The sequence below is a fragment of the Agelaius phoeniceus genome, chromosome 5, assembly GCF_051311805.1.
Source record: "Agelaius phoeniceus isolate bAgePho1 chromosome 5, bAgePho1.hap1, whole genome shotgun sequence".
Taxonomy (NCBI): domain Eukaryota; kingdom Metazoa; phylum Chordata; class Aves; order Passeriformes; family Icteridae; genus Agelaius; species Agelaius phoeniceus.
In genome coordinates, this window is record NC_135269.1 from 16,167,869 (window position 1) to 16,181,244 (window position 13,376).

Consider the following 13,376-nt stretch of genomic DNA (forward strand, 5'->3'; position numbering starts at 1 on the left):
CAGACCCAGCTCCCTGCTTAGGATATTGCTAGACTGTGGGAAGAGAACTGAATTGTATTATGTAGTTGAAGTATTATTATTGATAAATCATAAAATTTTCACAGTATGGTGAACCAAATTACAGGTGGTTTTAATTTCCTCACTGTGGTCAAGAATGGGCTGTCCAGACAGGTAGTGGGGTCAAGAAACCATTGGATATGATACTTAGTGCCATGGTCTCATTGATGTGATGGTGTTCAGTCAAAGTTTGGGCTCAATAATCTTGGAGGTTTTTTCCAGCTTGGTCTGTTGTGGGCACAGAAAACTCTGACAGAAGCATACAGCTAAATGTGTGGGAGTTTGAACATGGCAAAGGTTTAAAACCCTAGCGTTAAAAAGAAAAAAATTCATTAAAAATAAGTACATGGAAAGTGACCTGCAGGAATCACACTCCTCAGAACCTTACAGCTACTAATTTAATCTTATTAAAAAATAAAGAGGCCTGAAAGGTGCTTCCTTGATCTGCAAAGTAGAAGAGCAAGCTCTCTATCACTGCTGGGTCTCTTGGAACTTCAGAAAGAACAAACAACCCCCCAGTATGAATATTCTTCTTAAATGCCTGCCTACTGATGAATGTAATAGGAATGTTTATTTTGGCAGTGATAGATAAGGTCCTTTTGCTCCACAAGACATCTTGAATAACCAGAGGACATCAGTCACCCACTCGTGGCACGTTTTCACCACGGACTGACATGGGACTGAGATCCCGAGTCTCCAGGAGTGACTTTGTGACTTCTTCAACAGCCTCTACTTTCCACTTAAACCCCAAATTCCCCTGCAGCCTTATGTCAGCAGGGGATTATTTTGCCCATTCGGTTTCTATAAGACAGTTGGAATAGCATCACCATGTGTTTTTATGCTTTAATACATTTTTAGGAAGTAGAAAAGACAAGCCAGGAGCACTTTCCAGCTCCCCTTCCCACCACGAGACTCCGTGTGGCTGCGCTGCCCTCTGCCGGAGCTGCTCAACAGGGAAGGGAATGAGGCTGGAGATACCCTTGGAATTCGGGGACGGAGAAAAACCCGGAATTGTTCGGCATGGTGCTCGGGCTCAGCTCCCGCGGCCGGGGCCCCGCCGACCTCCCTTAGAGCCACGTCCTGTGTGCCCGCAGGACGGCAGCCACGGCCCGCGAACGTCCGCAAAGAGCTGCAGAACCACAGGATTATCCTATAATTGTGATAGTGATAGTGACCTCTGGAGATCACCCTGTCCAACGCCCTGCCCAGGCAGGGTCACCTGGAGCAGGTGACAGAGGAGCGTGTCCCGCTGGGTTGGAATGTCCCCGGAGAGGGAGGCTCCAGCCCCTCCCTGGGCAGCTGTTCCAGGGCTCTGCCACCCTCAGTGTGCAGAAATCCGCAGGCTGAGCTTGTGTTTAGTTTATGGCCAGTGCTCCTCGTCCTGTAACTGGAAAGTCTGGCACCATTCTCTTGGCACCCTTTGAGATATTTACATGCATTAATGAGATTCCCTCGCAGTCTTCTCTAGACTAAAGAGATACACACCGCAGAAGTCCGTCCATCATCCATCCATCCATCCATCCATCCATCCATCCATCCATCCATCCATCCATCCTGCCGTGAAAGCAGGCTTTGCGGGGCACCTTGTGCCAAAAGAGCACCCTCTCCTCCCTGAAGGCTGGATGATTCCCCGTTCCCCCCTCGAGCCCCCCACATGGCGCGTCCCTCGCTGTACCCCCCGGTGTCTCCCCGCCGCTCTCCCCACACGCATGCACGGCAGCGCAGGACTACATTTCCCGGCATGCCCCAGGGGCGGTCCGCGCGCGTGGCAGGGCGCGGCGGGAGAGGAGGGGAGCGGGACCGTGACCGGCACAGAGACACGGCCATGGATGGGGGCGAGGGGCGGCCGCAGCCCCACCTGGCCGCGCTGGTGCTGGCGCGGGGCGGCAGCAAAGGGATCCCGCTGAAGAACATCAAGCTGCTGGCGGGGGTGCCGCTTATCGGCTGGGTGTTACGTGCCGCCATCGATGCCGGCGTCTTCCACAGGTGCGCATGCGCCGCCCCCCCTGCGTCTCCCCTTCACCCGGCGGGTTCGGGTCTGGGATAGATGGGCCGAGGGGTGCTGGTTTGGGATGGACGGGCCGGGGGGTGCTGGTTTGGGATGGACGGGCCGGAGGCTTCTGGTTCGGGATGGACGGGCCGGGGGACCCTGGCCCAGGGAGGGGCTGGGGAAAGCTGCTGCTTCGTCAAGAGGCTCTTAGGGATGACTGTCAGTGTCTGCAGGGAGGGCTCAGAGCAGGGATCAGGCTCTGCTCCGTGGGGCCCAGCGATGGGACAGGAGAAGCGTCAGGAACTAATGCCCAGCAAGTTCCACCTGGACAGGAGGAAGAGCTTCTTTACTGGAACAGGCTGCCCTGGGAGGCTGTGCAGTCTCCCTCGGTGGAGATACTCAAAAGCTGCCTGGATGGAATCCTGTGCAACCTGCTGGAGCAGGGAGGTGGGACCAGCTGACTCGCTGTGGTCCCTTCCAGCCTGACCCATACTGTGACTCTGCCACTGGGGCAGGATTGATTCTCACTTAAGACAAGGGGATGCAGTTACTGTGGCACCGGGTTAAGGGTCAGGCAGGGCAAGCACCCTATCAAGAACTCAGCTGTCTCCCTTCCTGCTGAGGGTGAGCAGCAGAGGAATGAAGAAATCAAAGTCTTACACAGTAAATTGAAATTAAAGTTTTTCTGATGCGTGGTTTGGTGGCCACAAGCTGATGATGTTGTAAATATTGATGGGTTTACTTCATTAAGACATCTGCATTGAATGGGACTGCCTGGCTGGAGGTGATCTCCTGTGAACTGCTGAAGCACAGGATGACTTTGGTTCATTGTCATCTGGGTACTCAGGACACCGTGCACTGAGCTTGGCATGTCCAAGGATGGAGATCCCACAGCCCTTCTGTTCCTTTCACTGTGCTCGCCCAGAAAAATTTTCTTTATTTTCTCTCTCCCTGCCCAGCAGTGAAATCACCTCCTTGCTGAGATGTCTCTTTCAGCATCTCCTGGCATATGTGTACTCCCAGCTCCTGCTGAGCTTGCTCCCATTTTTCCTTTTTGGTATCAGGCAGCCCACAGCTGGGCCCAGCACATCAGAAGCAGTCTCACTCAAATGTCAAGTTAAAGGAGATAATATTTTGTGCCCATGTGACACAGAAGAGAAGCCCAGTGCCTGAAACTTCAGAAGCAATAATTAGAGCTAGATAGAAACACGTGTGTTGTGGGTATTGAGAATAGAGGCATTACAGATTTCTCTGCAGGAGCAAGACTGAGGATTTTCTACACATTTGCTGGTAATTAAAGCCATGGTTAGGATGTGCTCGGTGTGTAGCACACTTAGGGGCAGGTTCCCAGTGCAAACCTGCTGCATAATGCTCAGAACAAGTCAAGGAGAAATGTAGCCCAGCTAGATCCAGAGCACTGTATCTCATAGCTGCTCTGTCATTACCTGGCTTGGAAAACCTTTCTTGCTGTACCTGAAGAGTAGAGGATGCAGCACTCTGTTTTATTTTTAATAAAGAAACAGACAAGAACATTTCTGGTTACTGAGGTTACTGATAATTTCTTAAAGATTGTGAATCTGTACTGCTGAATGACCTGCTGTGGCTTCTCTTTGGCATCTGAATTTTCCCAACAGGAAGCCAGTCAGGGTTGTGCAGCCTGACTTTAAGGCATGGCAGGTGCAGTAGGTGGACATGCGCCACGTTTGCCTTGTAACCTTTGGAACAGCTGTGCAAGGTACCTATTACACAGCAGAACTCTGGTGGTTGAATGGGGAATGTGTATTTAAGCTCACCATCCCAAAGCAGTTTCTGGAAAACACCTCTTGTGTGTTTGTTCTCATGGGTGTGACTTGACATTGCTGTCGCTGTCACATATATTTTTCTTCTGATGATCCCACGATGTCTTTGGGGGAAGAAATGTAACTGCAGCACCATTTGCTGTGGACAATGCATTTAGAATGCCAGCATTGCTGGGAGAGGAAGGGTGACTTTTCATACCTTTTGTTTTTACACTTCTCATGCTTTTTTGTTATCATGATGGCAGCAGTGGCTTTGCCCTTGCTCAGTGTTTGTCATCACATGATACTCAGAATTAGCCCTTCCTTTTGTAAATGTTTATTTTCCCTGAACGATTGCAATCTTGCCTTACCAGTACTGGAAGTTTTCTGTGCCAAAACATATGGAACTTGAACAGCTCCTTCTCTGGGAATGTATGGACCTCAGTTAGCACATTTTAACACACTTGCAGCATAAGCTAATCTTTTAACTTTGTGGCAGTTTTACTTGTTGTAAACTAAACTCTTACATGATTCTGAATGCCACATCCAATGCATTCACAATTCATAGATTTGTTAACATGCCTAACAAATTCTTTGTGCTGACACTGGATTTTTCTGGTAACACTTCTAAATTTTATGTTGCTTAAGCTTCCTGCATGAAATGCAACTCAAGATTCAGATTTTACATGCTGATGTTTTTTATCCCCATTGTTAAAAGCTGCTTGTTGGACTGACTGGGATAGTTTTATTAATACAAATACAAGAACTAGTTCCTTCTATTGCAAGGTGTAGTACACATATAAACAAGCTGGGTTTTTTTTCAGGTTAAATTACAACAGGCAAGTCAATAATGGTGGGATTTATTCTTTATATTCATTTCTGTCACTGTCTGCCAACAGCATATGGGTTTCCACAGACCACGATGAGATCGAGAAGGTCGCGAAGCAGTTTGGTGCTCAGGTCCATCGCAGGAGCCCCGAAGTCTCTCAAGACTCCTCCACTTCCCTAGAAGCCATCACAGAGTTTCTCAATCATCATCATGGTAAATCAGGAATGAAATATGCTGAACTTTTATATTGTAGCCCCAGAGGGATGATGCACTTAGTATTTAGAAAAATAAGTAAAGTAAAGCACTGAGTAAATAAAAGCCAGAAAGATTCAGATTCTCTTTTTTTTTTTTTTTTTTGGTGTGTGGTACTTACTCATACCATACTTTGCAGTTGTGTGTTAGTAAAGATGTGAATTGTTTCATAAATGTCTCTTTGTTTTTCTTTAGAGGTTGACATTGTAGGAAATATTCAAGCAACATCTCCCTGTTTACATCCCAGTGACCTTATAAAAGTGGCAGATATGATCCAGAAGGAGGGCTTTGATTCTGTCTTTTCTGTTGTGAGGAGGCATCAATTCAGATGGAGTGAGGTAAAGAAAGGAGGTAATATTTAGATGTTTCTGCTTACAGTTATACTTTTTTTTTTTCCAAATTCTTGTTTTTCATACCTATCATATTTCAGGAAGTGATGTCTGAGGCATAGACTGAATTCTCTCTGAGAGATTTGAGATGGCTTAGAAATTCCTTCCAAGCACTGGTGTCTTGATATTACTGAGCATTGCTCAGCCTTTCTGTAACTGTTTTGTAGAAATTAAAATTATATTAAAATTATATTAGCTTGTCTAAGCTGAAGATACAGTTCCAAAAAAACCTTACATGTTAACTTCTTCCTAGTGGATATTCATGGGTATTCAGACACTACTCTGAGGTTCTAACTACAAAACTGTTTGTTCTTGCTTTGCAGTAGCTGACAAATGACAAAAATGTGAGATAAAATCTTGGTGAGAATCGGATGACAATCTCTTGGCCTGCAGACTTAGGTTTTGTTTCATCCTGATAATTTGGCTGCTGACTTATGTCACGTTGCAAAATGCCTTTGAGTCATGAGTGCTGAACTCACGTTGGTTAGCTCATCCAGAAAAATGTGACTGGTTTTTCCCAGAGAAAATATGCCCCTTAGCTACAGTGGCCAAGATGCCCAAAGACTGACATTTTACAAATAAAGATTGCACCTTAGTTTAGCTATAAAGCACCTTTTGTCCTGATACAAAGAGCTATTCCACACATTTTGTATGTTGGCTTTGTTTCTGTGGTTAAAGCAGAAATGTTTTCATTTTTTAAAAATGACTATTTCAGGTACTCTCACAATGGAGTTTTGGTGGTTTTTCTAGGTTGTTTTTTTTTTTTAATTAAAGTTACTCAGGCATTACAGTTATTTTGTTGAGATATAAATTGCTTCAGATGAAATTTTTCTGAGAGTTTAGAAAGCATCATGCTGTTAGAGAGCATGTGTAATAAATGAGGCTTGATTTTAGAGATAAGATGAAATAAAAGTTAAGCCTTTGTTTAGAATAAACACTTGAACATTGTCATTGTTCCCCATAAGAGGAGAAATAAGTGACACTTTTTGTTTGTGCAGTATAAGAGGAATATCAAAAGCATGGGTGGCAATTTCAGGATTCTGTGGATTGCAGTTTAGCAAGCCACATGCACATCTTGAGATGCTGGAAGGGACAAATGTGAAAGAGTGAATATCATGTGGATCTGCCATGTGGGTTCCTGAAGTGCTTGTGTCCCATAGGCAGATTGTTAAATAAGAAAGCCTTGAGGCCTACCTAAAAAAAGAAGTAATTCTTCTGCACAGAATGACATCCAAACGTTTTTAATGTGGTGAGAGATAAGGAATTATTCAGCTGCAAGGACTGAGGAGAGTTGGAAACACTTTGTGCCAACATGAGCAGCTTAAGGATAAATGCAAATGGCCTTTCAGGTGTGTGGTGTTTCAGGTGACAGTGATTCACAGCAGCATTATACAATGGTTTTTCTTCTTTTTATTTTTCCATACAGCTTTAGAGTACTGATTATGCTAAAATAATACCAAATAATTTCATGGGGTTTTTTTTTTTTGTGTAACTCTGTTGCTCCTTCTGCATTAAGGTTTAATATTGATAGAGCCTGAAAGAGAAAGGTGTCTCTCTCTGACTGGAAATGTTTACTTCAGTGAGCACAAAGCTTTAGCTGGTTATGAAACACAAGGTGTGTGTGTACCTACTAAAGCCTCAAGATGTTTTGGGTGTTTGAGAATGCCCTCTAACTTTCTTGTGGTCACTGGATCATGAGACCTGGTGAATTGAAGGGGCTTAAGGACAAAAGTCGCAGGTCCTTGATTTGGTTTCTGCTGCATGTACAATTGTCATTGGTAATAATATGGGATCTTTTGGGATGGTGTTTGTGCAGACAGCTGTTTGTTTATTTGTGGATACTGGTTAAACCACTTATGAAGAGTTAATGCATATCCTTAAATATGATGTATTTTGGGGAAGTCCCAAGATGTTTTCACAGGCAAAAATTATTCACATATGCTCTTTTTTCACCTTCCAGATTTCAGGCTGGTCCTTTCAGGTATCAAAGTGCATTCAGGCATTCCCATGTGCAGTAGGAGTTGGAGTACAGGAATAGTATTTCTTTCACATGGCAAGGACAGTCTGGTAGAATGTCCCTCCTACTCCTTGTGGGAATGAGTTTTGAAGCAAATAACCTCTTGGGTTTTTGTTGTTGTTTCTGTTTGGTTGGTTTGGGGTTTTTTTTCTAAAGTGGTAATGAAAAGTTTCCTTTTTCACTGCTAGACATGAAGAGTAGTCCTCCGATTTATCCACAGTTCCAAGAAAGAGAAGCAATTCAGTGATACCCCAGAGAAGCTGTAGATCCTATGTCCCTGGAAGTGTTCCAGGCTGGGTTGGATGTGGCTCTGAGCAACCTGGGATAGTGAAAGGTGTGCCCTGCTCATGGCAGGGTTAGGAACTGGATCATCTTTAACATCCCTTCCAACCCAAACCAGTCTGTGATTTTTATAAAGTTAAGCAGAAGGAGGCAATAATGAGAGAAGTTGGTGACTGAATTATACCCTTAATTTTTCAACAGAAAGTTATTTAGGTTGTTAAGTGACTTTGAACAGGAATTATTTAAAGCTTTTGTAATTGTTTTCCTCTGTTAACAGAAAACAAGATGACAGAACCCCAAAACCTGAATCCAGCAAAGCGGTACCGGAGGCAAGACTGGCCTGGGGAGCTCTATGAAAATGGCTCATTTTATTTTGCCAAGAGGCATCTGATTGAGAAAGGCTACTTGCAGGTTAGTGCTTCTGGTTTTTCATGCTCTTCAGAGTGATACATCCACTCTTGCTGTAGAGGGTTCTGAATTCAATACTCTGTTTTGATTTCTGATGCAGTCAGTGTGAAATAACAGCACACTGACCTCAGAACAGTTTGCTAATTATTTGTATCTTAGCAGAGCTAGTTACAGCTAGGGCAGTTCCAGTAAACAGCATCCTCCATAGCAAATAAATTTATGCAAATAAATGTCCTATATAGCTTTAACCTTAAACCAATACAATACTGAATTGAGCTTTGCAGGAGTTCACCAGTGTATCTTAGAATTCATTTTAGTGCCACTAAAGGTGTGAAACTGAGCTTCATGCAGTGTCAGAGCCTTGTCATAATCTGTAAATTTCTATGTTAAGCCAGTTTCATTTTATGCCAATTTTTGTACTGTAACTTTAACAGTCTTTTTCCCTTTCCTGATGTTTACATTCCAATGTAGTGGTGCAGAACAACACTGTGGTGTGGTGGATATATTTCCCTTGGAAATTAAGTAACAGTAAGCAAATAATAAAATGGTCTTCCTAAGCAAATGCTGCAGTTATTACTATTTTGCTGATTAAAAGAGCTAGTGAAATTAGTGTGATGTAATTGCTATAATGCATAACATCTTGCACACTTTCTCTAGTTGTAGAATGGAAATAGTTATTAACTATTTCTTCAATAGTTATTAACTGTTCCTTCAAATGGTTCTGCATCACTGGCAAAAACATAATTGATGGTTCACTTTTATATAAGCCATGGTGGCCACTGTGTAGCCAGGCATTTAGCTTTCATTCCATGGTGCTAAATGGTAGAGTTTTGTGTTTGTGTTGACCCAAGCATAAAATTTGAGTGGATTTTATTTCCTTCAGGGTGGTAAAATGGCCTACTATGAAATGCGTGCAGAGCACAGTGTGGATATTGATATAGACATTGACTGGCCTATTGCAGAGCAGAGAGTGTTGAGGTAAAAGCACTTTTTATTCCCTTAATTCTTTGATGCTGCTTGTTTCAAAGTGTGGTCATGTGAATTCATAATGCATGGAATGTAAGCAATGGAGATCAAAGATAATTGGGCAGCTTTATTTCTGCCCAGGATTTTTTCCTCTCTCTGTTGAAATCAACTGAATTACCTTTGTTACATGGTGGAGTTTTGGTAGTTTGATTTTTTCCTTAAAGTTCAGCTTGGTGAAGAGTGTAAGCCCTACTATACCTCAGCAATGTGTTAGCGTCATCTCTGGCTTTCCCAGCTGAGGTGCCCCAGATTTCCATGCTCCAGACCACTATAACTGATGCCTGGGAATGGGAATGTTTGTGTAGAGGGCATGAGCTGATTCCACCTCACCAGCTGCCTTTTCTTTGCAGCTGCTCTAAGGAAATAATAGGTGGGAATGGAGTATGTTTTCTGTGCCTTTTTCATCCTAATTTTTAAATAGACATAAATAAGCTGTCTTTTGGATAGTTCTGTTTGTTTCTTTGAAGAGGGACAGTATAGTTGGAGAGTGATGATGATGAGAAAAAACATTAGAAAAGAAGAATTTCAAAGCTGATTCTTCTGTCTGAAGGTTACAGTTGTACGGGAAATACTTGGGGTTTTGAAGTGTGCAAAATCTTTTATCCTAAAAAGATAATTTCTTTGTCTAGCTTTGGATATTTTGGCAAAGAGCCACTAAAAGAGGTGAAGCTCTTGGTTTGCAGTATTGATGGATGCCTGACCAATGGTCGCATTTATGTGACAGAAGATCACAAGGAAATGGTCTCCTACGATTACAGAGATATTGTTGGCATTGATCTGTTAAAGAAAAGAGGAATCCAGGTAAGTGCTGTTCTGAAGAGTGAGCCTTCATGTCTCATGTAACCTGCACTTTAAAAGATTCTAAAAAAAATATATTCTTGCAGCATAGAAGTTGAAGTTTTTTCACCGTGTTTGTGATGAAGCAGCATAATATATTGGTTGGGACAAATGTTATCCTCAGAACCCTCAGAGGAAAACAAGTGTTTTGAGAAAGTTCTCAATCACAGTGATTACAGCATCTCTCTCCATTTCACAGAATCAGAGAATGGCCTGGGTGGGGCCATCTTGTTCCATCCCCCTGACATGGGCAGGGACACCTTCCACTATCCCAGCTTGCTCAGAGTCCCATCCAGCCTGGCCTTGGATACTGCCAGGGATCCAGGGGCAGCCACAGCTTCTCTGGGCACCCTGTGCCAGGGCCTCAGCACCCTCACAGGGAGGAATTTCTTCCTCATATCCAATCTAAACCTCCCCTCTGACACTTTGGAGCCATTCCCCCTTGTCCTGTCACTCCAGGCTCTTGTCAAGAGTCTCTCTCCATCTTTCCTCTGGGCTCCCTTCAGGCAGTGGAAGGCCACAATGAGGTCACCCCAGAGCCTGCTCCTGTGAAATGGAGTAGATGTTTTTTCAGCAGTCCCTCAACTTCATTTTCTGGGAAGCCAGAGGGGTAGGAAGCTTGTAATCACTGTTTTGTTGCCTGTGGGAGACTATTTCCATACCTTCTTTGACTTGGAGTGTTTCATTGAAAACCTCTAGGTCTTTGTGCTGCACTTTATTTATTTCTAGTATATGTTGCTGATATAATCCTGCCTTTTGCTCCTCTTCCCTTCATTCTGTACTTAAAATCAGCGTCAAGCATTCGTTTGTATTTTAAAGCAATTAGGAAAACAAGCTTGTCTACATCTCTGACAGAAAACCTGAAAGATTTGCATCTGAGATTTCTAAAAATCCTGCTGCAATTATCTTCTGGTTTTAGCTTACCTTGTGCACCATTACTGAAGTTTCAAATTTGGAATGAACTTCCAGAGATAAATGTGCTGTGCTGCTTCAGTCTGCTTTGTGTTGGTTTGGTGCTCTGAAATGGTGCTATAAATAAAGTTATGTTATTAAGTAGAGGGGCCAAAGAAAAAACTTCATGTTCTACTTTGGCAAATATTTCAGAAATCTTTCTTGGGAATTCTCTCATTCCACATTGTGACTTAATTAGATCATACTGCACTAGATAATCACCTTGCCACCATGCTGTGATATTTAGAATTTTATTTAGTACATGTTGCATTTAAAAAGACAAATGTAAATTATTTTTGAACATCAGAGAGAGCTGCAGAAAGGTATTTCACCTTCCTAAAGGAACCTCAAGACTGTGGTTTTGGATGCAAACCACTTATGCTTGGAGTTTTGAAAATCAATCATTCAGTGCTTTTCCAGAGAGCTTCTACCAGCAAAACTTGCCTTTTTTATTTTAATAGTAAATCAACGTATATGTCATATTTCTTTGGTGTAGAACTTACTCTAATCTTATTTCTATAGGTCCGACTCATCTCTGACAGGGATTGCTCAAAAACGCTGTCAGCCATGCAGCTGGGATGTGTAGCAAAAGTCAGTGTAACAAATAAACTACAGGTTCTGAAGGACTGGCAGGAGGACATGGGTTTGAGCTGGAAAGAGGTGGCTTACTTAGGTCAGTTCCTTTTCTTTGGTTTATTTAATTTAAATAGCATAGACAAATGGAATCATCGTACTGCTGCTGAGCTTCAAACCACTTCTCTTTGTAAATGCACTGAATTTAATGGGATTGCTGTGCACATTGCAGCACGCGATCACCAGGTATTTTATGACCTGTTAGGGTACAATCTAAATGTTACAGTGAGTGATGAATCTGTGAATTTGGTAAGGGAAGTCTTCACTGTTTTTCCAGTGGGATATAGGAAAGCTTTTGTTTTTAGGAAACATTTTGATATCAAATTGTTGGTAAGCATGCACTTGTAGCTGACAATTTTGAACTCATTCTAGTTGATTTCAGGGGGATATTGTATAGATTATGTTCTGAAATGGTAATCAGAAATGGACAGAATTAGAACTGAAAGCCATGTGCTTCTGTGCTAAACTGTATTTCAGAGACAGGCTAAGTGAGGAATCCTGCCAATGCTTATTCAGCTGCTCACATAATTTTACTGCTCTTAAAAGTAGCATTCTCTTGCCTGAAGATTGTGAAGTGTGATCATCATTTATATGGATCACCATGATTTTCCAACGCCTGACTTGCATGTGCAAAGTGCTGTTGAGCTGCTGAGATGAACATTGTGACCAAAGAAAAATATAAATTCAAAAATCAGATCACTGCATACCCAGACAAACACTGAGAAAAATACTGATTCTTTCCCTTCTGTGATATTTGGCCTTGCCTGTCATCTTCCTCCCCAGGAAATGAGGAGTCTGACGTGGAGTGCCTGAAGCAGGCAGGTATGAGTGCTGTGCCTGCTGATGCCTGTGCTGCTGCTCAGAAGGCTGCTGGTTACATCTGTAAGAGCAGAGGTGGCTGCGGAGCTGTGCGGGAGTTTGCAGAACACATATTCCTGCTCTTAGAGAAAGTGAACTCTGCAAGGAAGCAGCTGGAAGAAATCAGCTCAGCAGGGAAGGAAATGGGGAGAAATGAGAACAGCAGGAAAGGAAATAAGGAACTGATGGAAAAAGAGTGACGCCGTTGGTCAATCCTGCTTTTCTTCCTCAGTACATCCATATGCCAAAGGAATGCTTACCTTTCAAATTTTACAACACAGTAGAGTTAAAAACGTGTCTCCCCCTAATTCCAGGTCCCACATTCATGATTATATGCTGAAAATATGATCACACCCATGATGATTTTAAAAGCCATTTAAGTGTAATGGGAGGAATGCTACAAGAGAGAGTGCCCTGTAAATCTGCTGTTAATCATCACACCTGTCCTACAGGAATGACACCTCTTTATTTCATAATCTGAATGTTTTCAGGGATCAATGATTTTGCATGACTTGAAGATTTGTAATTCAGGCTTAAAAACCCCAAAACTTCTGTCAGTTTTGCTCATGTGGTTTGCATTTCTTTTATCAAATGCATAGTGTTGTGAGGGTGTGATTGCATTTTACAAGCTTTGTCCTTAGCAAGGAAGAGTTTTAACATGTGCTGGAGAGGTCAGGTGTAAATACTTATCAATAAAACTTTCTCCTCTATTTTTAAAATACAACACAGTTACTGTATAAAAAGTTGATATTCGTTTAAAAAAGCACTTTAACATGTGTTCAGTTTGAAGCTCATAAATAATTAAATCATATTTGGAATTGTGCCTCTTGGAATTTGTTTATTTTGGGTTTTATTGAAGTGCCTAAGTTAATATTTTGCCAAATTTGGAGTTAAATTTCCCATTGTCTTTGAGATCTTTGCAGAAACTCAGTTTCTTTCTATGAAGACTATATTGCAACCTTAAAAGAGTTAAAGGCAAATAAAAGTCTTTAGGTTTATTGTATGGAAAAGTAGCTGCTGTTAAAAAAAAAAAAAAACAAGCTATAGTTGATGTGGGTTTCTATAAAAT

The 13,376-nt window shown here is 42.4% G+C and overlaps 1 protein-coding gene across 1 annotated transcript; it reads left to right on the forward strand.

Moving 5' to 3' along the window:
* Positions 1–1,806: 1,806 nt before the first annotated feature.
* Positions 1,807–13,130, forward strand: CMAS (cytidine monophosphate N-acetylneuraminic acid synthetase). The gene is made up of 8 exons (XM_054631532.2): positions 1,807–2,043; positions 4,725–4,867; positions 5,102–5,257; positions 7,872–8,005; positions 8,886–8,980; positions 9,658–9,829; positions 11,339–11,489; positions 12,233–13,130. Exons 1-8 carry the CDS (start codon positions 1,883–1,885, stop codon positions 12,505–12,507), a joined length of 1,287 nt encoding a protein of 428 aa, XP_054487507.1. The 5' UTR covers positions 1,807–1,882; the 3' UTR covers positions 12,508–13,130.
* Positions 13,131–13,376: the final 246 nt, after the last annotated feature.